Genomic DNA, 27,733 nt, shown 5'->3' with positions numbered 1-27,733 from the left:
ACCTCAGCCTCTTGAGTAGCTGGGACTACAGGGGTGTGCCACGATGGCCAGCTAATTTTTTTTTCTTTTAAAGAAAATGTCTCCCTATATTGCTCAGGCTGGTCTTGAACTCTTGGGCTCAAGCCATCCTCCCGCCTCGCCTTGGCCTCCCAAAGTACTGTGATTACAGGTGTGAGCCACAGTGCCTGCCCACCTTGTTCTTTTAAAGACTTCATAGTACTCCATTGCAGGGATGTGTCATTATGCCTATAGGCTAATGCAAACCACTTTCACTTTTTCCTGTAACCTCCTGGGTTTTTTCCTGTTAAGCAACTGGTGGCAGCATAGGTGCTGAATTCCCCTACCCCTGACACGTTTCTGTGCACCGGGCTATGCAACAGACGTGTTCAGTCAGCACACGGATGAAGGATGGTACCTCTGCCTCTGCATGCCTGTGCCATCTCTTAAATTCTCTGGGCCTGCACCACCTCCCTGCCCTCTGCGTGCACTTTCATTCTGCTCCTTCTCACTGAGGAATGAGGGGGCCTGGCTGTGAAGTCTTTGGAACCCCATTCTGTGATGTGTCTTTCCCTTTCCCTCTGTCACAGCTGGACTCAAAGGAAGCTGCGAGGGACACCCAGGGGACTGGGAGCTCAGGCGTGTATGATGGGCACAAGGGTTTCTGTGGGCTGATCTGGGAGGAAGATTCCTCCCTCCCCTGACTTCTCCCCTTCCCTGGAGCCACCACTTGGCCACTCGGGGCTCACACCAGCCCTTGAGGGCAAAGCTAGGAGCCCACAGCGGCAATCAGAAACTCTGGGAGGGAAAAATGAAAAGGTCAATAAAAGCCCAAAGTATTTGTAAGCATTTTACCAAAGAAATGCCAGGACAGCTGTATCTACCTTGATGTAGTACAAATGCTCTAAATAGTATTATAGGAATTACAATTTGTAAGTGAAATCACATTTTATGAGCACAAAAGGAAAACCACCACTAAGGAAATGCACATTGAATTCTTAAAAATAAAGAAAAAAGACCTTTTAGTAAAACCATCACCCTTCCCTTTGGCCCTCTGCCTTTCGTTGATGTTTTCTGCATTTACACTTGTTATCTGTTGAGTCTTCTTAAAGTGAGGCCCATGGTTACAGAAAATTCACTGGAGGAAAAAAAAATCTGCATTTATGCCTCTCAGGGTGTGTTTTTAAATACCAAACAGAAGGGCAGGAGGGAAGAAAACGATGTGCCTTCTGGAGCCACAAAAATGTTAAGAAATGAAAAGGCTGTTTCACAGTTGGGAGGAGGAAGAAAGTGACAGGGAGGAAGCAGCCTGCGAATGAACGAGCAAAAGCGTGGCATGAATGACCGTGACGAGTGTTTCCAAGGATGAGTCCATGTTCAGAGCTCACAAATAAATCTTCCAGAAAAATAAAGAAAAAGATAGGAACATCAGGATGCTCCAGAGGTCTTGCAAAAACAGCTGTGGCTTTCATTTATCGAGTCAATATACATGAACTATAGATGTTAATTATGTTATATTAAGATAGTGGCTGCCTTACCAGGCTCTGTTAAAGGCACGGCGGATAAGGCAGAAAGTGAAACAGACAAGACTCCCTATCCTCCTGGGGCTCATACTGCAGCAGGGGACACAGGCCAGGAATTCAATGCATAATTAAAACGCACAGTGTGACAGACAGACAGTGATGAGTGCTGGAGGAGCAAAACCCAAGTGGGAAGGGGAGCTGAGGCACGCCAGATGGAAGGTAATGGGGCAGGGGTAAGGGAAGCTGTTACATGCGAACTGCCCCCCCAAAAATCCATGTTGAGATCCTCACCCCTACCCGTCAGAATGTGACTGCATTTGCACACAGGGCCTTTAAGGAGGTGATTCGGTTAAATGGCATTATTAGGGTAGGTCCTAATGCAATAGGACTGATGTCCTATGAGACAAGATTAGGACCCGTATGCACAGGGGGAAGGCCACGGGGAGGCACAGGGAGGAGACAGCCTCTGCAAGCCAAAAAGGGGGAGGCCTCAGGGGAAGCCAGCCCTGCTGACACCTTGATCGCAGATTTCTCACACCCAGAATTGTGAGAAAACGGATGTCTGAGGTTTCAGGCACCCAGGCTGTGGTTCTTTGTTATGGAAGCCCGAGCAGACCAATAGAAAGAGCTCGCTGTGAAAGCTAACTTTTGGGGCCGGGCGCGGTGGTTCATGCCTGCAATCCCAGCACTTTGGGAGGCCGAAGCGGGCAGATCACCTGAGGTCAGGAGTTTGAGACCAGTGTGGCTAACACGGAAAACCCCCGTCTCTACTAAAAATACAAACATTAGCTGGGTGTAATGGCGGGTGCTTGTAGTCCCAGCTACTCTGGAGGCTGAGGCAGGAGAACCTCTTGAACCTGGGAGGTGGCGGTTGCAGTGAGCCGAGATCGCGGCCCTGCAGTCCAGTCTGGGTGACAGAGCAAGACTCCACCTCAAAAAAAAAAAAAAAAAAGAAAGTTAACTTTTGGGTGATGCTCAGAGGGAAGTGAGGGAATGTGCCAGGCGGAGGGTGTGGGGCAGCAGACAGCAGTTGCAAAGGCCCTGAGGCAGGAGGTACCCAGACAGCCAGCAGGGAAGCAGGCGGGTTAGAGAGCCGGGAGGTGGCAGGGGCAGCTTTGGCTTTTACTCTGAGATGGGCAGGTGTTGGAGGGTTTTGAACAGAGGAGTGAGACATGGTTTGATCTAATTTGAGCAGAATCGCTCTGGCTGCTAATTGGAACAGGCATCATGTAGACAAGCGGGAAACAGGAATGAGTTAGTGGGTTGTCTACACTTCAAGAGAGACAGGATGGTGGTGTGAACAAGGGCAGGGCAGAGGGTTGAGTTCCAGATGCAACTGGAAGGTGGAGTTAGTGGGACTGGCTGACAGATCACATGTGGGATATGAAAGAAGAGTTAGGAGAACTGTGTTTTGCTCTGAGCAACTGGAGGCATGAAGCTGGCATGGCCTAGGATACATGAGATAGTGGGAAGAGCCAGAGGTAAGACTCAGCTCTGGGCGTGTTAGGTCAGAGAAGTGCGTTGGAAATCCAGGTGCAGGTGTGAAGACGGTAGCTGGCCACTGAACTTCAGGGAGGGAGCAGCATGAAGATGTGCAGGTGGGAGTGGCGAGCTGATGGATGTGTCTAAACCACCAGATGGTGAGAGCATTGAGAATAGGTGCAGGAAGGAACGGGGTGCAGGGACAGTGCCCTGGGATGCCCAGTACTCAAAGGCAGCGAGTGAGAAGGAGCAGCTGGAAAGGTCAGAGGAGAACCAGCCAAGGTGGGTCTCAGGCACCAAGGGTGCGCTGTGCTGGAGATGGGGGAGTGGCCAGTGACCAGCTCGGTTGAATGCTGCTGATGGGCTGAGTCAGATGGGACTGAACATGGCCTCTGGAGCCATGGGTGGAGGCCTGATGAGGGTGAGAGGGCAGGAGGCAAGGAATCAGAGGCAGTTAAGGCTAAAAATTGGGTGAAGAAGTGAACACAGCAAAGGTTTTTTTTGTTTTGCTTTCAATTTTTTGGAGCAATGGGGTCTTGCTATGTTGCCCAGGCTGGTCTGGAACTCCTGGCTTCAAGTGATCCTTCGAATTGGCCTCCAAAGTGCTTGGATTATAGAGGTTTTAGGAGAAGGAAGGGAATTTTTAAGTGAGGAGATGGATTAGGTGCATGGCTCCTTTCCCTGTCTCGCCTCTGCAGACTCTGTGCAGTGCACAGACACTGGCGCCTACCCTGGAGCACTGTGCTAGGTGCTCTGGGTCCTGGAGACCAAGGAGTGGAGGTGTCAGCCCCTCCCGACCCCACTCCACACCCTACTCCTTCCAGCTGGCCGCGTGACCTGGTTCTGGGGACTGAATCTGAGCCTAAGTGCCTCGGCTCCTAGGCTGACTCATCTCCCTCCTCCCGACCTGAGCTGCTGTAGTCCCCACTGGGCCCTGGGCTGGGATGGGGGTTCTGTGACTCCTGTCCATCCTGTGCACAGACAGTCCAGCAGGGCCAAGTCCCAAGGAGAGTGCTCAGGCGACATCAGGGCTGGCCGCTCAACTGTGCTCTGCAGCGTGCCTCCTGCGACCTGCTGGCTGTGGCGGTTGAGTGGGACAACAAACTCAGAGCCCAGTTGGTGCCCGGCACCTGGCAGGGGCTCGGGGAGTGGTTGGTGGATGACGGGCAAGACTGAAGGGCACCGAGGGACGGGGGCAGGCACATGACTGACTTGCGATGGGTGTCCTCACAGAAGGGGGCATCTGCCCAATGGGTTCCGGATTCCAGCAGGGCCATTTGGGGATGGCTTTGCAGCCCATGACCCTTGGAGGACAGGGAGACCTGCAGGGGAGGGAGCGGGCCTGAGTTGATGCATGTGGAGCTTCATACGTGGCTGGGTTGGGGTCAGCAAGCCCTCTTCCCCGGCTGGCATGAGGGCATCGGGGGATGAGACTAGAAGCCAGGGAGGGGCTGAGCCAGGAGCCTCGACAGCCATCCCAGGGACTCTTTACTCTATTGGCGGGGAGAGGAAGCTTGCGGCTAAGGGCTTAATTCAGGGGAGAAGAGAGCGTGAGGGGTTGAATTGTGGCCCTCCCAAAAGATGCTGCAGTCCCAACCCCCAGAACCTGCGACCATCACCTTGGAACCAGTCACTTAACTCGGTGTGTAACATATCATTTGGAAAAAGTGTCTTTGTTGATCAAATTGAGATGAGGTCATTAATGTGGGCCCTCATCCAATGTGACTAGTGTCCTTTTAAGGGTACATTTGGACACAGGGACAGACGCATCAAGGGAATCTGATGGGAAGATGCAGGGAGAAGACACAGGCTTCCATCTCCAAGCCAAGGAGCACCTGAGCCATGAGGAGCAAGCAGGGAGGCCTGGGACAGATGCTCCTTCACAGTGGTGAGGAGTGACCTTGACCTTGACTTCCAGCCTCCACGCCTGGGAGACATCTCCGTTGTCCTCCCCGCCACTCCCTGACAGGCTGCCACAGTAAGGGGTGAGGTGTGTGGGGAGATTTAGGAGGTGAGGAGGCTGCCCTACAGTGACACACAGAGGCAGGGGGTTTGGCTGATCGGGTTACCAAACAAAGGAGACTCTCTGCCCAACATGCAAGAAGCCAGTGCTGTGACACTGGGCTTTTGAGAAAAGAAAGTTTTGATTGCTAGTGGGCTAACAAGGAGACAGGAGTCCAGCTCACATCTGTCTCCCTGTGCTGGCTTTAAGGCAGGAATTTTATTAGAAAAGGTTTAGGGAGTGGATTCTGGGATTAGTAGGTGATTGGTGGAAGGAAAAAGGAGGTCTGGAAAGTTCTTGTACCTGTGCAGTTGTCTCTTCATTCCTCCTCATAGGTCCCATGTGCAAATTCTGGGGAAGTTAGTGTGACATATGCAGTAGAAATTCAGGCTATGACAATTAGCAGGCGGGCTCTGTGCAGACTTAGTTGGCCATATTGGTTCCAACCAATTGCAGGCAGTTTTAAAATCTCATAAGCAGAGGGAGTTTCAGTGTTTCCGGAAGTTGTCTTCTCTTATCTGCTATCCTGAAAACTCAAGCATTTCTATTAGCCATTAGGTTTTTTTTTCTAAGCTCTGGGGCACAGTTTCAGTGGGTGACAGCCAAAGCCCAGGGGATAACAGTGGAGGGCCCGGGGGAGGGGCAGTGGCCGTGGAGCGAGAGGAGAGTGATGTCTGAGGTGAGCCGGTGGACGCCAGTGTCCATGTACAGCACAGCCACATGGCTTGGAAGATGGGACTTAGGCACCAATGATGGCTCTATGTGAGGCCGGGCCTGCAGACTCACCCTCGTGGGGAGGGACATCCCTCAGGAGCGACTGGAAGGAAACTGTCATGGAAAGGGAATGTGGAGGAGCTCATGGGTGGAGTAGGATTAGGAAAATACCACTGCGAAATAATAAGAAATATGTACGTTGTTATCTGGCCCTGATTTCTGACATACAGCTCGGAATACTGCTGTGGAAAGGGGTGCTGGAAGAATCTTTTGTTCTAATATTTGCCCTTTGATCCTGGTTCCTGTCACAGAGCTCCTAATCCCTTGGGAGTTCCTAGGTGATCGGAGCATCTTTTGTTCTAATGAGGTGACTCTTGGTGGCCTCTGGATGGCATCAGGATGGGCTGTTTGTCAGGGTGCTAAAGGTCAAAACAGTGCTGGCCTTTTTTGGAGGGGCACTGACAGGGGAGGTAAGAGAGAGCACGGGGGGAGCTGGAAATGTGGGCTTGGGCTGGGCGGGCTCACAGAGGTGTGTATGTAAATTGTATACATGGGCTGGGTGTGGTGGCTCAGGCATGTAATCCCAGCACTTTGGGAGCTGAGGCAGGCAGATCACCTGAGGTCAGGAGCTCAAGACCAACCTGTCTAACATGGTGAAACTCCGTCTCTACTAAAAATACGAAAATTAGTCCAGTGTGGTGGTGGGTACCTGTAATTCCAGCTACTGGGGAGGCTGAGGCAGAAGAATCACTTGAACCCAGGAGGCAGAGGTTGCAGTGAGCAAAGATTGAGCCACTGCACTCCAGCCTGGGCAACAGAGCAAGACTCCATCTAAAAAAGAAATTAATTAAATTAAATTAAAATAAATAAATAGTATACACGCAGGGGAGAGACCATGAGCCGTGGCTGCAATCTATCCATAGCAGTTGAATCAGAGTCCGAATTATCATAAGATCCTTAGGTGATGTGAGTGCATGTGCAAATTTGAGAACTGGTTTTGAAAAAAGCCTCTGAAATCTAGTAAGTAAGAAGACTGGGGGCTATAAAGGAGAGGAAGGGGGGCTCCCTGGGATGCCCAGGTTTCTGCCTGGGTTAACCGGGGACTGAGGAGCCAGGAGGTGACTTCTGATGGTGCACTGGGCAGACTTCTTGCCTCAGTCTTCTGAGAGATGTCAAAGCTGGAGTTATAGATCCGGGCATGTGGGTGCTAGTGGAAGCCAGGGCTAAGATCATAGAGGGAAAAGGTATAAACTGAAAAAGAGCCCAGGCAGAAGTTTTTATTAGTGAGTCCTATAGAAAGCATTCAGGAGCTGGGAGGAGAGCAGGGAGAGAGTGGTCTCAGGAATGGGGGAGATACACCATCAGGTCAAAAGCTCCAGGGAGTCAGATCCAAATGTGTCCATAGGTTCCATGGTGGCAAGAGAATTTGGAATGCAGTAGGGCTGCACCCGGAAGTAACAGGCTGGAGGAGCTGGTGACAGGCACACCATGGGGACACAGTGAGAGCAGGGCTCTTTGGTAGCCCGGTTTTCTGAGGAGGTGAGAAGGAGTGGGGTCCAAAGACATCAACAAGGGGTGGATGCAGACACATTTCAATGGTGCAGAAGGGAGGGCACTGAGCACATGCAGCCCGGGGCTTCCATTTCCCCTCCGGAGTGGAAGGCACTGTCACCACGGAGGAGTGAGGTGGTAGCCACCTTGGGTGGGAGAGTGCAGAGGAGGGAGCAGTAGGGGCCTCACCCACACGCAGGCCTGAGGACCCAGCCAGCCAACGCTGGACTTTCAAGTCAGCCTCCTCTCCTGTCCTCTCCCTTCCCCTCCTCTCCCCTCCCCTCCCTTCCTTCTCTCTCATTCTTTTTTTTTTTTTGGGGACGGAGTCTCTGTCTGTCACCCAGGCTGGAGCACAGTGATACCATCTTGGCTCATTGCAACCTCTGCCTCCTGGGTTCCAGCAATTCTCCTGCCTCAGCCTCCCAAGTAGCTGGGATTACAGGCATGCACCATCACACCCAGCTAATTTTTGTATTTTTTAGTAGAGATGGGGTTTCACGATGTTAGTCGGGCTGGTCTCAAACTCCTGACCTCAGGTGATCCACCCACCTCGGCCTCTCAAAGTGCTGGGATTAGAGGCAGGAGCCACCATGTCCAGCCTTACTCCAGCATTTTCTACGAATCTGGATGTAAATCCTCTTCCTGCTTTTCTGTTTTCTTTGAACACCTTGACTTATAGGCTCTTTTATCTCTTCAAATTCCACCCTGGAAAATGCAATTATGAAAAGGACAGATTGCTGTCATTGGTAAACCTTGGACAGCAAATTAGGAATCTGTGAGCTCAATATTCACCTTTACTATGAACTCCTGACATTATTTTGGTCAAGCATAGGGGAGAGTGAAAGCTCTCCTCAAATATTTGAAGGGCTATCACACAGAAGCAGGGCTTGAATAATTTCGGTGTAGTAGCGCTGGACGGCAGAGCAGGGCTGGTGTGCACACACCCGGGGAGACGGCTTGAACCCCGTGGGAAACGGACAGCAGCTCTCTTGGGGAGTGATCTGGTCTGGGAATGTGAGAGTGAGCAGAAGAAGCCTCCCATTGGTTGGGAAATGCCAGGCAGTTCCTTCTTATTCTTCAATTCTAATTTTCCGTTTGTCTTCCTGTTTTATCCTCTATATTTGTGGCTCCTAGATAACCTCTTCTGAATCAAACTTGACCTGAACACCTATAGGGTATGGCACTGGACTGGATGGCTGAGACCTCACAGCCATCTGCCCTCAGAGGAGTCAGGACTGGTAGACACTGGTTGGCTCCTTCTTTCCTAAAAGGGATTAATAGTACATGGACAGAAACTTCCAGGCCCACGCTCAATTTAGGATGTTTGTCCTAAGTAGCACTAAAAGTACAGTCTCTAAAGATTGACTGTTTTGTTTCAAATCTGAGGGCCATGACTTAGTAGCCACTGATCTTGATCAAGTTATTCATTCTCTCTGTGCCTCAGTTTCCTTAACTGTAAAATGGTGATGGCAATGGCATCTGCCTCATGGAGTTGTTCTCAGGGTTAAATACGCTTAGAAGAATGCCCAGTGCTCTCATTATGTTTTAGCTATTTATATTATTTAGTTCAAGAGGCAGCTTTTATCTTGGGAAGCTTTATTAATTATTAATAATGTTTCTTTTAAAAACACAAGTCGGTCTAGTTGCATAAATGCATACACTCAGGATGCGACTGGGAACCAGATGGAAATCTTAGGGAAGAAAGCAGCAAAGATATAAAAATGGACTCCATTCCCCTTCACTTAGCAGCTAAATAAAAAGGCCCCACTGAAATACAGAATTTCCTTGAGTAATAAGCATCCCTATATAAAAAAAATGAAGAACTGGGGCTGTCTTCTGTACTAGAGTTCAGACTCACTCCCCACACCACTTCCCTGCATGTTGAGTGACCAACTGTTCTCACCCATGGGGTAGTGACCCCCCTTGTGGGTGTGTGCCGGATTCTGTGGCTCCCAAGAAATGATGAGAAGAGCCTGAGAAAGAATGGTGGGAACCCAGCAGGGACACCTCAGTGAGGGGTGTGGCTGCAATAGAGGAGGTGGCTCTCTGGGGACCACAGCGGGGCAGTCTTTTGTCTTGTCTCTTGATGCTATGTGTGGGTCACTGTGGGTTCTGTTTCTATCACTTTGGAGGAATAGGTTGGCCCTTTGATTGCCTGCCTGGGGATATTATTTTATGTGTCTAACTCAGGTTACTAATACTTCTACACTCAGGAGAACTGGCTGAGGCACTGTCAAAATCGGTCACCTGATGGTTCCTTTTAGGTCAGGCCTTGCATTAGGCAGCTTGGGCCTGAATTCTGACTCCGTTCCATCAGAATGTGACCTGGGGGAAGTCACTTAAACACAGGCAGCCTGTCTTGGTCTGTTCATGTTGCTATAAAGGAATACCCGAGGCTGGGTCATTTATAAAGAAAAAATGTTTATATGGCTCACAGTTCTACAGAAAGTGTGATGCCAACATCTGCCTCTGGGGAAGGCCTCAGGCTGCTTCCAGTCATGGTGGGAGGGGAAGGAGAGCCGGCGTGTGAAGAGATCATACAGCAAGAGAGGAAGCAAGAGAGAGGGGAGGGGCCTGGCTCTTCCTAACAACCATTTCTAGTGGGAACTAAGAGTGAAAACTCACTCACCCGCAAGGAAGGGCATTAATTGTCCCTTCATAAGGGAGCCACCTCCGTGGCCCAAAGACCTCTCATTAGGCCTCACTTCCAGCTTTGGGGATCAAATTTCAACAGAGGTTTGGAGAAGACAAACATCCAAACTATAGCACAGCCTTGGCTTCCTCATATGGAAAACAGGGCCATCAATGCTTTTGTTATGAGAAATCAATGTTTGGTATATGATCAGCAGTGCTTGGAGCACAGCAAAGAATCTGGGCAGTGAGTGGTGATTATGATGCTGCTGCTGCTGCTGCTGATGATGATGATAATGATGCTGGTGATGGTGATGCTGGTGATGATGATGGGGATGATGATGATGGGGATGGTGATGATGGGGATGGTAATGATGGGGATGATGATGCTGGGGATGGTGATGCTGGTGATGATGATGCTGGTGATGATGATGGGGATGATGATGGGGATGATGGTGATGATGATGATGGTGATGATGATGGTGCTGATGATGATGGTGATAAGGCTGCTGATGGCAATGATGGTGGTGATGATGATGGGGATGATGATGATGGTGATGATGATAATGGTGATGCTGCTTCTGCTGATGACGATGAAGATGATGCTGGTGATGATGAAACTAGAGATGGTGATGATGATAATGGTGATAATGATGCTGCTGCTGCTGCTGATGAGGATGATGCTGGTGATGATGAAACTAGTGATGGTGATGATGGTGATGATGATGGGGATGATGATGATGGTGATAATAGTGATGATGGTGATGATGAAGTGGTGATGATTATGATGGGGATGATGATGTGATGATGATGGTGATATGATGGAGATGATGATCATGGTCATGATGACGCTGGTGATGATGATGCTGGTGATGATGATGTTGGTGATGATGATGCTGGTGATAATGATGATAGGGATGGCGATGATGGTGATGATGATGGGATGATGATGATGGTGATGATTATGCTGGTGATGATGGGATGATGATGATGATGGTGATGATGATGGTGATGATTATGTTGGTGATGGTGATGATGATGATGCTGGTGATGCTGATGATGATGATGCTGGTGATGCTGATGATGGTGATGATGATGAGGATGACGGGGATGATGATGATGGTGATGATGCTGGTGATGATGATGCTAGTGATGGTGATGATGGTGATGCTGGTGATGGTGATGAAGATGATGATTGGAATGATGATGATGATGGTGATGATGATGCTGGTGATGGTGATGCTGGTGATGGTGATGATGAGGATGATGATGATGGTGATGATGCTGGTGATGATAATGATGATGGTCTGTTGCAATGGGGAGTGTGGAGAACGGTTGCATCATCTTTCCTCTGAACAGGAGTGAGGAAGCTCCTCTGGCTGCTGAGATGCTGGTGTTCCCTGGTCCCTCATTTCAGTAGGAACTCAGCTAGAGCACCCACCATTTCCTTATCACTCTCACAGTGTCCAGATCAGCCTGTTAAAGGCTTCAGACCACAGCTTCAACACTACATTCCCACTTTCTCTTTCTCAGCCTGAAATCTTCCTAATATATAATAGGATAACAGGGGAGCTATCTCACAAGTAGACCAGGGACGTGAACAGGACTCTCACTGTACCCCAACTGAGATTTTTGAATATTCAGGGCCACAGCCACCACCCTAAGTGTTGATTTGAGGGGGACTCAGGCAGGACTTTCCTATCTACCAAGTGCTGTCTGCTGTTCCTTAAGGATAATATATTCCCTTTGAGTCAGAGAGATAATTTTTTTTTCTAACCTTCAAAAGGCTTCTATAAAGATTTAGATCTACAGGAGGAATCAGGGTCCTGGGGCTGAAGGGGCCTTAGATACCAACTAGTCCATGAAGAAACTGACACTCTGTACAGTACTTGATGTTTTCCTGAAACATTTCACGTTCTTTCTCTCCTGGTCCTCCTGACAATCCTTTAAAGGAGGTAATATCAGATTCTTGTTTATAGATAAGGAAATAGAGTGATTTAGTACAGTGCAATGGTTAAGACTCCACAGCCAGCCCCTCAGGATTCAAGTTCTGGTTCTGCTATATTTTATGATTTTATTTTTTTTATATTTTATTTATTTTATTTTATTTTATTTTATATTTTATATTTTATTTTATTTTATTTTATTTTATTTCATTTTATTTAATTTTAATTTAATTTTATTTTATTTTTAGAGACAGGGTCTCGCTCTGTCACCCAGGATGGAGTGCAGTGGTGCAAACATAGCTCACTGCAGCCTCAAACTCCTGGGCTTAAGTGATCCTCCCACCTCAGCTTCCTGAGTAGCTGGGACAATACTCATAAGCCACCATGCCTGGCTAATTGTTTTAATTTTATTTTTTGTAGAGATAGGGTTTCACTGTGTTGCCTAAGCTGGTCTTGAACTCCTGGGCTCAAGTGATCCTCTAGCCTCAGCCTCCCAAAGCACTGGGATTACAGGCAGCTCCACTATTTACTAGCTGTGTGACCTTGAATAAGTTACTCAGCCTCTCTGTGCCTCATCTTTCCTATCTGTAAAATGGTGATAATGCTTGGTGCAATGGAAATGCTGCTATTTTTTATGATTATTCCTTAAACCAGGACACAGTAGACCTGTGGATTTCTTCAACACATGTTTATCGAGCCCCTACTATCTGTCAGGCACTATGCAAGTGCTGCAGATACAATAGTGAGCAAAACCAGACAGTACCCCTTCCCTTATGGAGCTTCAAGTCTAGTGGGAGAGCTATGCATGAATCCAATCAATCACACTAATGTAAAATTACATGTGTCAAGAAGGAGGCACATACGATGTTACTGCAAGAGGATAGAGCCCCGGGGGAAGTGAAGACTGCAGTGAAATCTGATGAGTGAGTTGGAGTTAGCTAGACTGGGGATGGGGGTGGAGTGGACACAGGGAAGTCTGTGCAGGGGCCATCGAGGACACAGCAGCCTGGTAGAGGGACAACATGGACCTGCTCAAAGCCTGCTGAGGCTGGAGCACAGGGACCAGCACAGACCTGGGCGAGATGAGCCAGTGGGTAGGAAGGGCCTGATCATTCAGGTCCTTATAGGCGGTGTAACAGATTCTGATCTTCAGGAGCAAAACGGAAGGATGCTAAGTGGAGAAGTGACAATAGCCAGATCTGTGATGTGCAGTCCATCCTGCAGTGGAGGGTGGACAGGTGGGTGGCCAGAGGGAATGGAGGCATGACTGTGAGGAGGCCCAGGGGAACAGTGGCCCTGGGGCCTGTGCTCAACGAATAGGGCTGTGCTGGAGATAAATTATGTGTGTTGTCAGTAGGTTGATTACAGCCCCGGCCAGGGGGTGAGTTGGCCTAGGGAGACAGTCTAGAGCTGTGCTGTGTAATAAGAGTAACCACTAGTCAAATGTAACTATTAAGCAATTAAAATGTGCCGGGTCTGAATTTAGGTGTGATGTAAGTGTGAAATACACACTGAATGTTGAACTTAGTAAAAGAATGTAAAATGTCCTATTCATAATAAATCCATTGCATGTTGAAATATTTTGAATATATTGAATTAAAATATATTATTAAAATTAAATTTACCAGTTTATTTTTTTTTAAAGATATGGCTACTTGCAAATTTAAATGCCATATGGAATTGAGATTTGTGGCTCGCACTGCGTCTAGAGTGAGGAGACCTCAGTCCAGGACCCAGCCCTGGGAAATCTTCAAAACAAGGCTTCTGCCAGAGGAGTGCAGGTGGAGAGGGGGATGGAAGGGCAGAGGCGGGGTTGGGGGGGCGGCGGAGGGAGGTCCTGTGAGGGAGCGCTTGCGGGCTGCAGGGGGTCAGAGGCAAGGCCCAGTTGCTCCCAAGTTTGCACAGCGTGGGGCCCAGCTCGCAGGCCCAGGACATCGTTCTCTGCAGCTTGGTAGACGCCTCCTTTCTCGGCTCTAGCCTGGCTGGGTAAATGTCTACAGCAAACCCTCAGTTTAGGGGAGGCAGAAGGAGGCAGACTATATCATAATAACTCTTCTCCAAGTCTCAAATATTGTTTTTCACAACTCCCTCCTTAGCCGTTTGTGGAAGAAGAGCTCGTTCCATGGGATGGAGAGGGAGTGGGTGGGCGGCAGCTCCCGAGCCGGGGACCCCGGCTGGCTCCTGTGCCGCGTGACGGGGTGGTTGGCTGAGCCCTAGGTCCCCTCCGCCTGCCGCAGGCTGGGCTGGCGCTGCGGACCCAAGTGCAGCTCTTCTCCGTGGGGCACGGGCGCAGGCAGTGTCCCCAGGGAGTCGTGCGCGGGAGCGCCGGGGATGGGGGACGGGCGGGCCTGGAGCGGGGACCTACTTCCACTTCTGTCCCAAGAGGGCTCAAAGGAAAACAATTCACTTGATCCTGGACACGTTTTCATCTATAATTCGGAAATATGCAAATGAAAAGGCCCACATGGTCTGAAAGAGGCAAATCAAGCTCCCAGCGTGCGGCGCGGGTGACGGGCTCTTCCCCAGGGAGCCCCGGAGGCGCGCGCCCCCCGCCGAGGGCGCCCTGGGGGGAACCTCACCGCAGGCTTGGGAGTAGCGCATCCGGGCCCTCAGCGGCCACCGCCCGGGGGCGCCCCAGGCCCGGTCCTTGCCCTCTGCCGCCCGCCCTCTAGGCCGAGCCTCCACTCCCGCGATGTCGCCGCGCTCGCCGCCGCCAAGCGCGCTGGTCCGCCGGGTCGCCCGGGCGCGGGGCGCGCCGCCCGCCGCAGCCTCCCCTCTTCCCCCGGCTTGGCCCTGCGGCCCTCGGCGGGGTCCGGGGTAGAGCGGCCGCTTTGTTTCCGCCGCCCGACGGCGCGGGGCTCTGCAAAGGCGGAAGCTCGGCGCTCGCCATGCCCCCGTGCGGACGCCCAGCGCGCCCAGCCTCGCCGCGCCGGCCGGGCCCCCCGGCCTTCCCGCGCTGAGCGCCCGAGTCCGCCCCCTCCGCGGCCGCTCATCGCCCGCCGCCGCCGCAGTACGAGCCGCCTCCCCGCCCCCGCCCCCCCGCGCCGCCGCCGCCGCCGCCGCCGCCGCCGCCGCAGGAGAGGGAGGGAGGCGGAGGGAGGCGGAGGGAGGGAGGCGGCGGGCCCAGCCCAGAGCCCGTCCCGGGCGCCGGCGAGCGAGCTCCGGCCGCGGCGGCAGCGCCATCCCGGGCCGCGGGCAGCCGCGCCTCGCCCTCCGCTCCCGGAGCTGCCTTCGCCTTCCCGCGACCCCGCCGCAGCCGGCCCGCGGCGCGCCACAAACGCTGTCCCCTCTGCGGAGCAGAGACCCCCTTCCCCTTCTTAGGGGGTGTCGCCTCTGGGATCGCTGAGCGCTGGGGATCCAGGAGGAGGGGACGGCAGCGCCGTGACCCGCCATGGCTCAAGCGGCCAAACAGCTGAAGAAAATCAAAGACATCGAGGCGCAGGCCCTCCAGGAGCAGAAGGAGAAGGAGGAATCCAACAGGAAGCGGAGAAACCGCTCCCGTGACCGAAAGAAGAAGGTAGGAGGGGGCGGCGGTGAAAGCCCAGCGGCCGCGGCGCCTGGAAGTGGCTGCTGGGGGCAGGGGTCGGGCGGCCCGGGACGCGGTGGGGCGCGGCGCCCGGTGCGGCGGAGTTGGCGGCACCCGAACGGGGAAGGCTCGGTGGGCGCAGAGGAGGGACGGAGGCTTCTGCGCGGCCGGGAAGGGGACAGGGCGGCAGGCTGGAAGGGCAGAGCGGGTGGCCCGGAGGCTGAGAGCGCGAAGAAGCCTCCCGCCCGCTGCCCGCAGAGACCGTTCAGCACCTTGGACAGCACCCGGCAGGCCCGCGCGGCTCTGGGACCAACTTTCCCGGCCTTGGCTGCCGGCTGTGGGTGGTGGGCTGCCCTGCTCGGGCGCGCCGCCCCCGCTGACTTTCCAGGAGAGCTGGTTTGGGTAAACGCGGCTCCAGGCTCCGGGGGGCGGTGGGGGGGGGGCAGCTCTGCCCGGCGCCTCCCTAGGTGACCCACTCTGGCGCGGAGAGCGTCTTTCCCGGGTGTCTCTGAACGGGAGTTGGGCTCCTGCCCTTCCTTGACCCTTCTCAGGGAGCACCTTTCCTGACCCTCCGGATCTGGTAGCAGAAAAGAAGGCGCCTTCTCCTCTCCCCGGGGTATTTGCAACATCTTATGCTCAGGTCACTCAAGATGAGCCATCCATGCCAGGGAGGGGAAGTTCCTTTGGAAGCCAGGCACGGGTGCTCCAGCCTGGCCCAAAGGCCTGGTCAGAGACTAGCTCTGCCCATGGGCAGGCATCCCGGGTATTTCTGTGTCGGGGTGCCGAGACAAAATAGGCCCGCAAAGACCCAGACCTCCAGGGGCAACTGTTGCTGTTTTTATCCCTTTTTGGGTCTGGGGTCCTCTGACCCCTGATCAAAGTACCTTGAGAAACACCTTAGGTCAGAAACACCTTTGATGGTGAAAGGACGGTGACAGAAGTCAGGGCACCTTAGAGCCACGGAGGAGGCCAAGAGTACGTGGGTGTAATTCTGGGAATCGGAGATGCTGATCTCTGGCTTCAGGAGAGCCATTTTCACCCGAAGAAGTCGATGTGGGGCCCAGCCTGCACGGCTCCCCGGCAAGGAGTGGGGCCCCTCAGGCTTCCAGGGAGAGGCTCTGGCGTTGGTTGAGAAGGAAACATGTTTTCTTTCCCTGAAACTGTCTCATTCCGAGAAAGAAGTTTGGAGCCTGCAGCTGACAGCAGAGTGTTGGGGAGCAGGCTGTCTGTGGGCCACACATCCCTTGACAGTTGGTCAGCAGACCAACATCCATCCTCTTCCTAGAGATGCTCTCTGATTTCAAAGGAAGTAACCAACACTCTCTAGGCTTTCCTGTACCCTTCAGAAACTGACGTCCCCACCTCCCTTGAGGGATTGCCATCTTGTGTGTAAATAGTAATTTCACAAAGGCACCACCCCTTTAGAGGACCGAAAAGGGGCCTTTTCCAAACCGATGATGAATCAGAGTTTGGGTTGGTGCCACCGAGAGAGAATCTCCGCAGGTCCCTCTGCTGGGGTCTAAAATACCAGAGCCCGTCTTGTGAGTCAGGCAGGGGAAGTCTGGCTCTACGCTGCGATGCTCACCCACTTTCTTGGCGTAAATGTGAACTTCTTCTCGGGAAGGAATGCTCTGTGTTTCCATTCCTGCCTCCTGCTTTGGGAGCCAAGGCGCTCCTCTTCGAGCTGCTCACTCAGTGTTCTCATCCACCTCTCTCTCCCAGGCTTCCTCCTTGACGCTCCCGACACCATAAATCATTTTTTGAAAATAGTCAGAAAACCCTCTCCCACCCCCTCTCCTGTGATTCTTTTCCATTCTGTGAAAATTCCCTTTAATATAACTCTGAATTCCGAATATGTATGATACACACATATGAAAGCGGTGATTTCAATATTCTTTTTGCTTCTTTGGTCTTAATCTTTACATTCGTAGTAAACCTCATTTCTTTTTTTTCTTTTGGTGGTAGATGATAATATTTAATATATTCCTCCCCCCAAATGGTGTTGTCTTGTTTTACTAGCCCGTCACAGCATATTGCGTCAGTAGCGTTAAAAAATCTTCCATTCAGATTTTCATTATTTTATGCAGTATCCTGGGTGCTATGATTAATATAATGATAAGAAAATTTTCATTTAAAGTGATAGCAGTGACGCAAACTCTTAGGACTGATTCTTTGGGTGCAGGGGAGATGGTATGGGGTGGGATGTAGGGATGCTTTGTTCGTATTTTGTAAGGGCTGTGAGTTTTCTCAGCCATTGGGATGGTCTTGAGGGTCATCTCAGAGAATAGAGTTAAAATTTATAGCAAAATTGAAAATCACAAGCAGGTGGAAAGCTCTAGAGGGAAAGGTGAGGGAGGCAGTGCAGAAAGGAGCATTTGAAGAAAGCTTACAAGGGGGCTGGTGAGCCAGAGGGCCTAGGGCTAACTCAAAAGTTCATATAAGGTGAAGTCTAACTAAGCCATTTTTCACGAAGGAGATAATTTTTCAAGGTGAAATGTATTAAAATCAGGCAGCTGAGGACTTTACAGCTGCTCACACAGACTACAGAGTGTGTGGACCCAGCTTCCGTTTCTTATACCAGCATGCAGAAGGAATTCCATACATGCAGACAAACATGTTACTCCAGGACATTGGCCTCTTGTGTGGATGGATAGCTGAGCCAAGGGCATTCTGAATTAACTCAAAGGAAAGGTGTTTGTCCCACGGGTAACCTACTTACCAGGGACTGCCTGAGCAGAATCGCATCCCTCCCGTTTGTAGAAATAACCACGGTTGTAACTTTGGCGATGGTTGCAGTTTTTACAGTTGATATTGTGTGGGAAGGCACTTGCTAAGGGGTGCTGTGTGCGGGGGGTGGAGGAGGCTGGTGTTGTGACGCACTGACTGACACAGATAGAAGCCACCTCGACACAGGGAACTGAGCTAAACTCTAGAGCTCTAAGAATGCCTGCTTCTCATGGGGCTTCATTCAGTGCTGTGCATGTGCAGAGCCAACCTCGTCAGCCACTTGCTGTTGTAGCTGCAGCTTAAAAAAAATCCAGCGTTTATGATATTTACTGATAAGTCCCCCTGCTTTTGAAGGTTGGAATGGAAATAAATTGCAAAGCATGTGTAAAGCAGGCATTTGCATGAAGAATGACAGCTTTTGAGGGCTGGGGGAGCCTGAGGCATAAGAATGTGTGTGCTTTTTATGTTTACCCAGAGCTTGAGGGTAGGAGGAGAAGAGGACAGGAAGGTGGGAGGAAAAGTGAAGTAGAGGATAAAGAGGGCAGAATTCAAGGAAGGAAGAGTGGATAGGGAGAGGAGCGCTGACGCCTTGGCCCTGAGTGACAGGTTCACACTAAGCCGGATACCTGCAACACCGTGAGACCCCAGGGTAGTGTTTCCTCAGCTCTCTCCTTGTCCCTAGTTATGTTCACCTACTTCATCCTCTGATGGTGAAAGAAAAGACCATGTCCTATTCATAGCTGTGTACCTGACACCTAGCTCAGTACCTGACACAAGCGGCAGGCAGTGGATGTTTGTGGAGTGAATGGTTGAATGAGTGAATTAATATAATATTAATCTCTGCTTGCCCAGATGTTGTCTTGGTTGCAGGCATGTGTTCCGGTGAATAATACACCCTTTGACCGACTGTCTTTTGGGGCATCTGGAAAAAGCCTGATTTGTTTTCTCTTCTAATCATTTGCAAAGCAATAGAGATTTGTAGACAGGCAGTGGAACCATCTAATCTTTTGGTGCAGTGAATTCCACCACTGAGCATGTAGTTAGTTCCTTGCAGGGTCTCTGCTACACTAAATGTCAAGTGATTTTAGACATTTGTAACAACAACGTTTGCACAGGGTCCCAAGGAGCCAGGCACTCACCAGGAGGGATGGAGGAAGAGTGCAGGAAGAAAGAAAAGAAAGCCCAGGCGTGGAGAGTGGCCTCTGCCACTTAGCTGTGCAGGCAGCTCCGTCAGTCTTTCCGGTCTATGCAGTAGTAACCGAAGAGCCCGCAGCCTTCCTCTCTCAGCAGGAGGAGGCCCTGCTCCTGGACAGGAGAGGGGTTTTTTGTTGATCCAGTGATTGGAATCACAGGGGAGATTTGGGGTGGGGGGCACCTGCGTGAGACTGGAAGGTTGACAGGGAGACTTGGTGGGTCTGGAAGTGGGGAAAGGGGGATGGAGGGAGGAAAGTTAAGCATTAGAATCATGTTGGCCCATGACTCTCATTTGCAAAGGGCCTCAAATTTCAACTTCTGCTGTTATCTCCAAAAGGTTTTATAAATTCAATCCAAGAGATTGCCGACACAATTGAAAGAGAACAGTGCTCGCCACACATCTTTAATCTGGGTCCTGTTGCTAAACCATTTCACTAATGTATGTTGTGGCATTAATGGGTATTTATATGTAAAACCTCAATTTGGCTTTTGATTAGCATACTTATGTTGTATTGCATGTGGATTATTAGAGCATTTGTTTCTTTGTTGCAAGCCTTTAAAACATATCACAACTTTGGTATCCCTGCTTTGGCATTTCTTCTTATTTTAGTACCTTGGGAGCCTCCATAAATGAAGGTGGGCCTGCCTTTCTGGAGCTCTGGGAGGCGCCGGCAGGGGCTGAAGATGTGGGAATTTTCCCAGCCTGCCTCCTGTCCATTTTTTCAGTTCAGCTCCTCCCTCCTTGCTGCAGAGGTAGCAGCGGTGGGGGCTGTTCCCAGGATCTCTCCTCACTTCCCAGCCATAGGCTAGACCAGGAGAGCAGGGTCTTGAGGGCTGAGAAGATGTTACACTCTGAATTTTGGCTGCTGCTCCACCTCTGTGAGGGGTGACTATGAGGAGCAAGCAATGTGCAAACCATCTAGTGCTGGACTGTCTCAGAGCAGGTGCAGCAGCAGCCGAAATTCAGAGCCTGGAGCAAGTCACCTCCCTGGGCAGGGGACACGAGCCGGCCTCCAGTGTCTCCCTGTTTCTTTTGCTCACCCCAGCAAAGGCTGCTGGCTCACCAGTTCTGCTCCTCTCCTCTCAACGTGGCAACACTTAAAAAAAAAACAAACCCATCTGAGGTTTCTTCCCTATTTTCACAATAAAAATGAGTGCGTAGTGGCGAGTGTGTCCTATGTACAGGCGCTCTTCATCTGTGTTAGCTTGCCCCTGTGTCTGCTTTGGCAACACCTTTGAATAGGTGATCCTGTCATTGATTCCTTCCTCCTTCAATGTCAAAGCCCATCACTGTCGCCTGCAAGAAACCTTTCATATCTGTCCCCTCCTTACCCCCACCCCCCATTGCTCTCTCTGCACCTTCCACGCATACACACATGCACATGCAGAAGTTCTTGTTTTATCTCTTCTACTAAATTGTAAGCACTTTGAAGCCAACGCTTGAGTCTTTGTACATAACCATTCACTAGACATCTATGGCTTGAATTGGTTGAAAAGCTACATTTAACTAGTACAGGTTTTTTTTCGTAGTTGTTCTTTTTGATTTTGAGAGAGTTGGCCCTAAAGAATTGGTACCAAGTAAATCTATTTTTTCCCCCACCTTGAATTCTTCTGACTGAAATAAAATCTATTGTCACCGTTTTTTTCTTTTCTTTTTTTCTTTTTTCTTTTTTTTTTTTGAGACGGAGTCTCGCTCTGTTGCCCAGGCTGTAGTATAGTGCTACAATCTCAGCTCACTGCAACCTCCGCCTCCTGGGTTCAGGTGATTCTCCTGCCTCAGCCTCCAGAGTAGCTGGGACTACAGGCACACGTCACCATGCCCGGCTACTTTTTGTGTTTTTAGTAGAGACAGCATTTCACCATGTTGGCCAGGCTGGTCTCGAACTCCTGACCTCAAGTAATCCGCCTGCCTCAGCCTCCCAAAGTGCTGGGATTACAGGCATGAGCCATGATATCCCCACCCAGCCAGTGTTTGTTTTTCTGAGAAAGGCAGATCAACTTTGCCTGGCTTTCTATCTCCATTTCTGGTTCTTGAGAAGCTCAAAAGTCCGCCTCCTACAGAACACTGGCTTGGAGTCAGCTGCCCGGGTTCCAGTTTGAGCTCTTGCATGTATCAGCTACGTGTGCATGAATAAGCCTCTGAATTTCCTTCAGCCTCAGTTTTCTCATCTGTAAAATAGGGATGAAGATCAAACGAGATAATAAATGAGAGTGTGCTTTGTAAATTTTAAAACTCCCATATATTTGATGGATTATAGCTAATAAAATAATGATTGTTCATAAAGTTATCCTTTCTAATAAATCCTTTACCAAAGTTCATTCCTGGCCTTCCAACGGTATTGTGAAGTCTTGAGGTTTGCCGGGGAAGGCCAGCTTGTTATTCTTTCAGTACTGGGAAATGAGAAAAGGATACTTTATATCATATCTTCATTTCATTTTCAGGAAAAAAAATGAATTTTCTATTTGGACAGGATTTTTATTGCAGACCTGCTCAGTAATCTGCATGAGTTCAGTCGATAACTTCCAGGTGGGCTTAGATACTTGCAAGCTTTATTGAAGTCCTGTGTGGCACCTGTGCTGTATATCAGAGGGGAACATAAAAGGGCTTCCTAACTTTGCTGAGACTCCTTTGGCTGTTAGATCCACAGGTAGTAAATCTGGGTGTGAACTGTCACAGATAATGGAAAGTGTGGTGTTGTGGGGAGACCAGATTCCTCTGGCGGAGACTCTCTGGATCTTGAGTGCACAAAGCACAGCACATTCTCCAAGAAAGGAAAACTTGCATTGGAGACACTCAAAGTGAAAGCAAAGATGTAATGGCCAGCCAATTAAAAAAAGAAGAGAGCACCATTCTTTCCTTCTCATTTGCTTCCAATGTGACTGGACTCTTCTTCTCAAAGATTTCCCTGTGTTTCTACCAAGGAAATAGTACATGTCCAATTGCTTTTGCATTCATTGGTGAGCATTGACAATGATACTTGCAAAAAAACTTCTTTCTGTATCAAGGGAGGAGCCTGCACTTATGAGGGTCTCTAGTGTTCCTCGTGCATGACATGCATTGTCACACTCTGTTGCCCAATAGGTTGGTAACCCCGGAACTGGGGATCCAACCCAGATGCACCTGACTCCAAAGCTTATTCACAGCCCACGGCACTAGGCTACTTCCCCCAGGTATTGGTTGTGCCCTTAGGATATTCAAAGCTATGCTAGGCACTGAGAGAAGAGTCAAAGCTGAAGCTATCTTTCCTTCCCTGTCTGGGCACAGTGACTTATGCCTGTAATCCCACCACTTTGGGAGCCGAGATGGGAGGATCACTTGAGGCTAGGAGTTCAAGACCAACCTGGGCAACATAGTGAGATCCAGTCTCCACAAAAAATTTAAAAACTGAAGATAGTTTTTCCTTCTTTGAAGTGAAGGACTTACAAATTAGTGGGAAAGCTGCCAGAGGTGGAAGTAACCTCAGGCAGAGGATGGAGAGCTTAGGGCAAAGCCTGTGGCCTCCGGTTCCAGTGGGAATGTGGGGGTCCGAGGCCCCTCTGAATGTCTTGGAGCCGAGGATTCCATCTGCCGGGCCCTGAGGTTAACACAGAGTGCAGATGAAAGATTAGGTGAAAACGGAGTCCTGGGGTTTCTGCTTTGTTTCTGGCTAGTCTGTCTCTTAACAGGTTAACTTTCCCCTTAACTTCAGTTTGGAGATTCTCTGTTCACCACATCGTCAAGTCAACATCTTCTCTATATAATCACTTCATAATGTGCAGACACTAGTCAATACAGAGGGGTGGCATTGCTGCCATGATTGTCTGTTTTTCCTGTTATCTGGGACTTTAGCGTTTTATGTGGATGCTTCCCAGGTCTGTCCCAGAAGCACCTGCCAGGAGCTGGACATGGAGATGATACGATGAGGGTGGTGTGAATGGATGAACCTGGCTGGCTCTTGCTCCGCAGCTCTCTCCTGGCTCTTGCATCCCCACAGTTCTGTCGCTTGCCCCTAAGAAGTCGGGTGGTCTGAGTAGTTTCCAATGTGTGATATCACAGTTGCATACAAATGTACATATGTAAGCATGTGTATGTGTGTGTACATATAGTCAGATGCCAACAGGGGCCCCTTCTTGATTTGGCATTTGGGCAGTTAGTTGATGCCTTCCATTGAGCTTGGGAAAGAGGAGGGGGACGGGTTAGGAAGATGGTGAGTCCTTCTTGGCATGTGGCATAGGTGGCTTCCTGGGGCTCTCACCTGATAGAGGGAGAGAGCTCACAGATAACATCTTCGACAGCAGGGGCAGCTGCCGGGTTTGCAGTGGGAAGAGCTGGCAGTCAGCTCAAGTCTATGCCCTCCAGCTAGGTCCTGGAACACAGAGCTTCTAAGCATTGGCTTTAAGTACGACACGCACATGACCAAGCCGACAGGGTGTTAGGACAGCTAAGGATGCTGATGGTCCCACCCAGAAGCCGGTCCCACCGAGAAGCCAGCCCCACTGGCTGGAGGTGGGCTCAGGGAGCAGGACCCAGCCACTCTTAAAGATAGGACTTTGGTGCCATCACTCATGTGGTGACATGTTTTACATTCACCAAAAACATGCTTAAAATGTTTTTAAGAATATTCTTTTAATTGAAAATAGGAATATGCATCAGTTGTTGTGTTATGTTCACTTTAAATTGACACAATATACACTTGTATATATAATATACATGGGATAGACCAGGAAGACTCAGGGCCAGAGTAGCCAAGTAACATGTCATCAGACAGAGAAATACACACTATGTGAGCAGTGGTCATCTTTGTCATGTGTGTTTCTGGGTGATTAAATTTTCTTTTTTATCCTTTTCTGTATTTTTAATAATTGTTCAAAATAAGCTGGGCACAGTGGCTTATGCCTGTAATCCCAGCATTTTGGGAGGCCAAGGCAGGAGAATTGCTTGAGGCTAGGAGCTCAAGACCAGCCTGGGCAACACAGCAAGACCCTGTCTCTACAAAAACTAAGAAAATTTAAGAAAATTAGCCAGATGTGGTGGCATGCCTGTAGTCCCACCTACTCAGGAGGCTGAGGCAGGAGATTCACTTGAGCCCGGGGGAGTTTGAGACTGCAGTGAGCTATGATGGTGCCACAGCACTCTAGCTTGGGTGACAGAGTGAGACTCTGTCTCTAAAAAAAAAAAAAAAAAAAAAAAAAAGGAAAGAAAAGAAGAAAAGAAAAAAATGTTAAAAATAAACAAGTTGTCGAGACACAGAAAGAAAAAGCAAAGCAGAGGACGCCCCGCCTGTCTAAGAGGGTAGCAGGGCTTTCTCTGCCTGTGTGTCTTCTGGAGATGAAATCTGGAATTTATAGCTGACGCCACACCCTCAGTAAGGGATTCCAAGGTGCTGTGGACTAGAGCCAAGTAGGTAACGGAATGTACCGGCTCAAAGTGGAGCTGAAGTGTGGCCCCCAAGAGCCTGGGCAGCTGGGTCTTGGCATGTGAAGACTTCCATTGTAAACCAACTTGAAAATGTATGTGTGTTGGGCCTAATACTCCCTTCTGCAGCCAGGGGGATCTTCCAAAAATGCAAATCAGATCCTGACACTCCCTTCTTTCAATCCTTCAGTGGCTTCCTAATTGCCCTTAGAATGAAGTCCAGGCTGGTTAACCAGGCTTCCTCCCTTCTACCCCCTGAATCTACTCCCTAGCTGCCTCTCCTGTCTTATTGCTATCTTTCCTGCATCCTGCACTGGGCTGTACACTGATACTTGGAAATGTGTGCCTTCACTTGCTTTTAGATCTTCCTGTGTGCCGCATCCTTGGCCTCCAACATCAATGTCAAGTCCTCTGTCAGAACACAGAGTTGAAACATTGCCTCCAGTGTCCTAGATGAGGTTGGGCTCCCCTGTCCCATACTATTCCAGTATACCCTTGGGCAAGGGGGCCAGAGCATCAGCAGAGCTTTAGCGTGCGTGAGGAGGTCATCTTGGTGAAATCAAAGCAGTAATGAAGAGCTGTGGCCTGTGGAGTGAGATGGAGTCAGATGTTTACTAGCTGGCTTTGAGCAAGTTGCTCAATAGTGCTCCCTGAGTCTCAGTTTTCTCATTTGTAAGGTGGAGAGATAATACCCACCCCACAGCCATGCAGGGCTGTTGGGAGGATTGAAGGACTTAATATATGGAAAGTACCTGGCATATAAGCACTTGATAAATGGCAGGGCAATGCCTCAGCTCCCACCCATACCCACCTTGGGGCTGCCCATAAAATCCAAGACACAAGCATTAGCAGGCTGTGGACCTAGGGGTGGGTGGCAGAGAGAAGCACATGTCTGCACCTGAGCCCTGAATGGGTAAATAGATGAAGATTTAAAAAATGTGGCCCTTGGAGTTTTCCTCTTTAATCCCGAATGAGACTTAAAAGATGAATGTCCGGTCCCACCTGGCTAAATTCTCACCTTGTATTTATTAATTTAAATGCAGTGTTAGCCTTTCTGGAGATGGCCGTCAGGTCAAATGCCAAGGTTGGTAGTACTCAGCTAGTATTGCTGCCAGTTTCTTAAGTGAGTTAGTAAAGACTTTGGAGAAATGTGAACCTGATCTGAAACTCAGAGTGAAGAATCAGAAACAGCCCAAGTCAGGCAAACTTCAAAGTCTGAAACATCCATAGAGTTGCACTGAATTTATGGAGTCACTAGATTCTACTGCGGCATAGAGATTTGGCTAATTCATTCTAATGCCATTTGCAAGAGCTGCTTTGGTTGCTACCATTGACCACACTCTGGAGAGAAGACTGTTTCCCTGCTGATCTCAGGTTACACAGTGCCAGTGGGCAGGGAAGGCCCTTCCACAGCTTGTCTAGCCTGTGAAGCCTTGGGAAGGGACAGGTGTGTGATGGATCCAGCCAGTAGTCTCCTCTGATTTGGGATAGCACACAATGCAAGGGACCCAGTGCCTGTCCGCCGACATGGAGCAACGTCTGGAAATCGTGGTGTTTTACCAAGTTCTTGAGCTGTTGCACTTAACTATGGTATTCTGCTTTAGGCAAAGCAAACCATAGTCAAACCATTTGTCTTTTTTTAAAAAATATTGTCTTCTTGCCAGTCACATGTATCACTTCATTCTTGAACAGATCTGCATTTGAAGGACACCTGGACAACAGCTGGGGTGGTTGAATGTTAGCACTTTAAACCCAGATGTCAATACTGCCCCACACAGGACTTACAAGACACAGATGGAAAAAACGTACTTTATGGTTCTGTACTGAGCACCATCACCAGATTTCTCAGGAAGAACTTTTAAGGCTAACTCCAGTGAACTCACCATCCTCACTGCTGCTGGAGTCTCCACTGCATCCCTGCCTCCTCTAGTCTTGCCCTTCCAATCTTGTCTTTATCTTGCAGTGAGAGCCCCTTTTCTTTTCAAACACACATGTGATAGTTGTCACTTCCCTTCCTAAAACCCTTCAGTTGCTTTCCACTGCCTTGAGGATGAAGTCAGACCCTTCCCCGGCCACTGTGCCTCACCCCTCCCCAAGCCTCCCGGTGCTCCTAGGATTTGCTGGGCTCCCTTGCCTCACACCTTGCGCAGGCTGCTCCCTCTCTGGAACTCAGTCTGATTCCCACTCATCCCTTGTGTGTTTGTTAGTTTATTTATTTTGAGACAAGGTCTCACCCTGTCTCCCAGGCTGGAGTGCAGTGGCATAATCACAGTTTATTGCAGCCTTGAACTCCTGGGCTCAAACGATCCTCCCAACACAGCCTCTGAGTAGCTAGGACTACAGGCACGCACCACCAAACCCGCGTATTTTTTTATTTCTTGTAGAGACAGAGTCTCACTTTGTTGCCCAGGCTGGTCTCCAACTCCTGGGCTCAAGTGATCCTCCTGCCTCGGACTCCCAAAGCTCTGGGATTACAGATGTCAGCCGCGGTGCTCGGCCTCTACTCATCCTTTAAGCTTCACCTCCTCCAGGAAGCTTTCCTGTGTCTGGGTCTGAGACACTACGGAAGAAGTGCCTGTCCTGAGGGACACTGGATGCAGTGGTGACCAGATCCCTTCCCACTCTGCCACTGTATGTTAGCCGAGGCAGTTTCCCAGGCCCTTTAATGCAGTGGCACCTTTATTATTTGTTCATTTATTTATTCGAGACGGATTCTCACTCTGTTGCCCAGGCTGGAGTGCAATGGCGTGTTCTTGGCTCACTGAAACCTCCGCCTCCCAGGTTCAAGTGATTCTCCTGCCTCATCCTCCCAAGTAGCTGGGATTACAGGCATGCGCCACCATGCCCGGCTCATGTTTTATTTTTGTGGAGACAGGGTTTTACCATGTTGCCCAGGCTGGTCTTAAACTCCTGGTCTCAAGAAATCTGTCTGCCTCAGCCTCCCAAAGTGCTGGGATTAAGGTGTGAGCCACTGTGCCCAGCGTACTGGCACCTTTAGTGAAGTCCTAGAGCAACTCCGTGAGGAAATGGAACCAATGCATTCCC

At 50.0% G+C, this 27,733-nt stretch overlaps 1 protein-coding gene across 9 annotated transcripts in view; it reads left to right on the top strand.

The window, feature by feature from the left end:
• The first annotated feature begins 15,081 nt into the window (after nucleotides 1–15,081).
• The window catches only part of ANK1 (ankyrin 1), a 243,289-nt gene continuing 230,637 nt past the window's right edge, over nucleotides 15,082–27,733 (top strand). For 3 of the 9 annotated variants that reach the window (XM_063668702.1, XM_063668704.1, XM_054499717.2), the window contains exon 1: nucleotides 15,082–15,363. In XM_063668702.1, the coding sequence (XP_063524772.1) occupies nucleotides 15,238–15,363 (126 nt within the window). In that variant the 5' untranslated portion in view covers nucleotides 15,082–15,237. The remainder of the gene's footprint in view (nucleotides 15,364–27,733) is intronic. The other 6 variants (XM_063668696.1, XM_063668697.1, XM_063668703.1 and 3 more) reach the window with 2 other exon arrangements.

The sequence above is a fragment of the Pongo pygmaeus genome, chromosome 7 (assembly GCF_028885625.2).
Source record: "Pongo pygmaeus isolate AG05252 chromosome 7, NHGRI_mPonPyg2-v2.0_pri, whole genome shotgun sequence".
In the NCBI taxonomy this organism is placed as follows: Eukaryota; Metazoa; Chordata; class Mammalia; order Primates; family Hominidae; genus Pongo; species Pongo pygmaeus.
The sequence above is the reverse complement of the archived record's forward strand: the minus strand, read 5'-3'. Positions and strand labels throughout refer to the sequence as shown.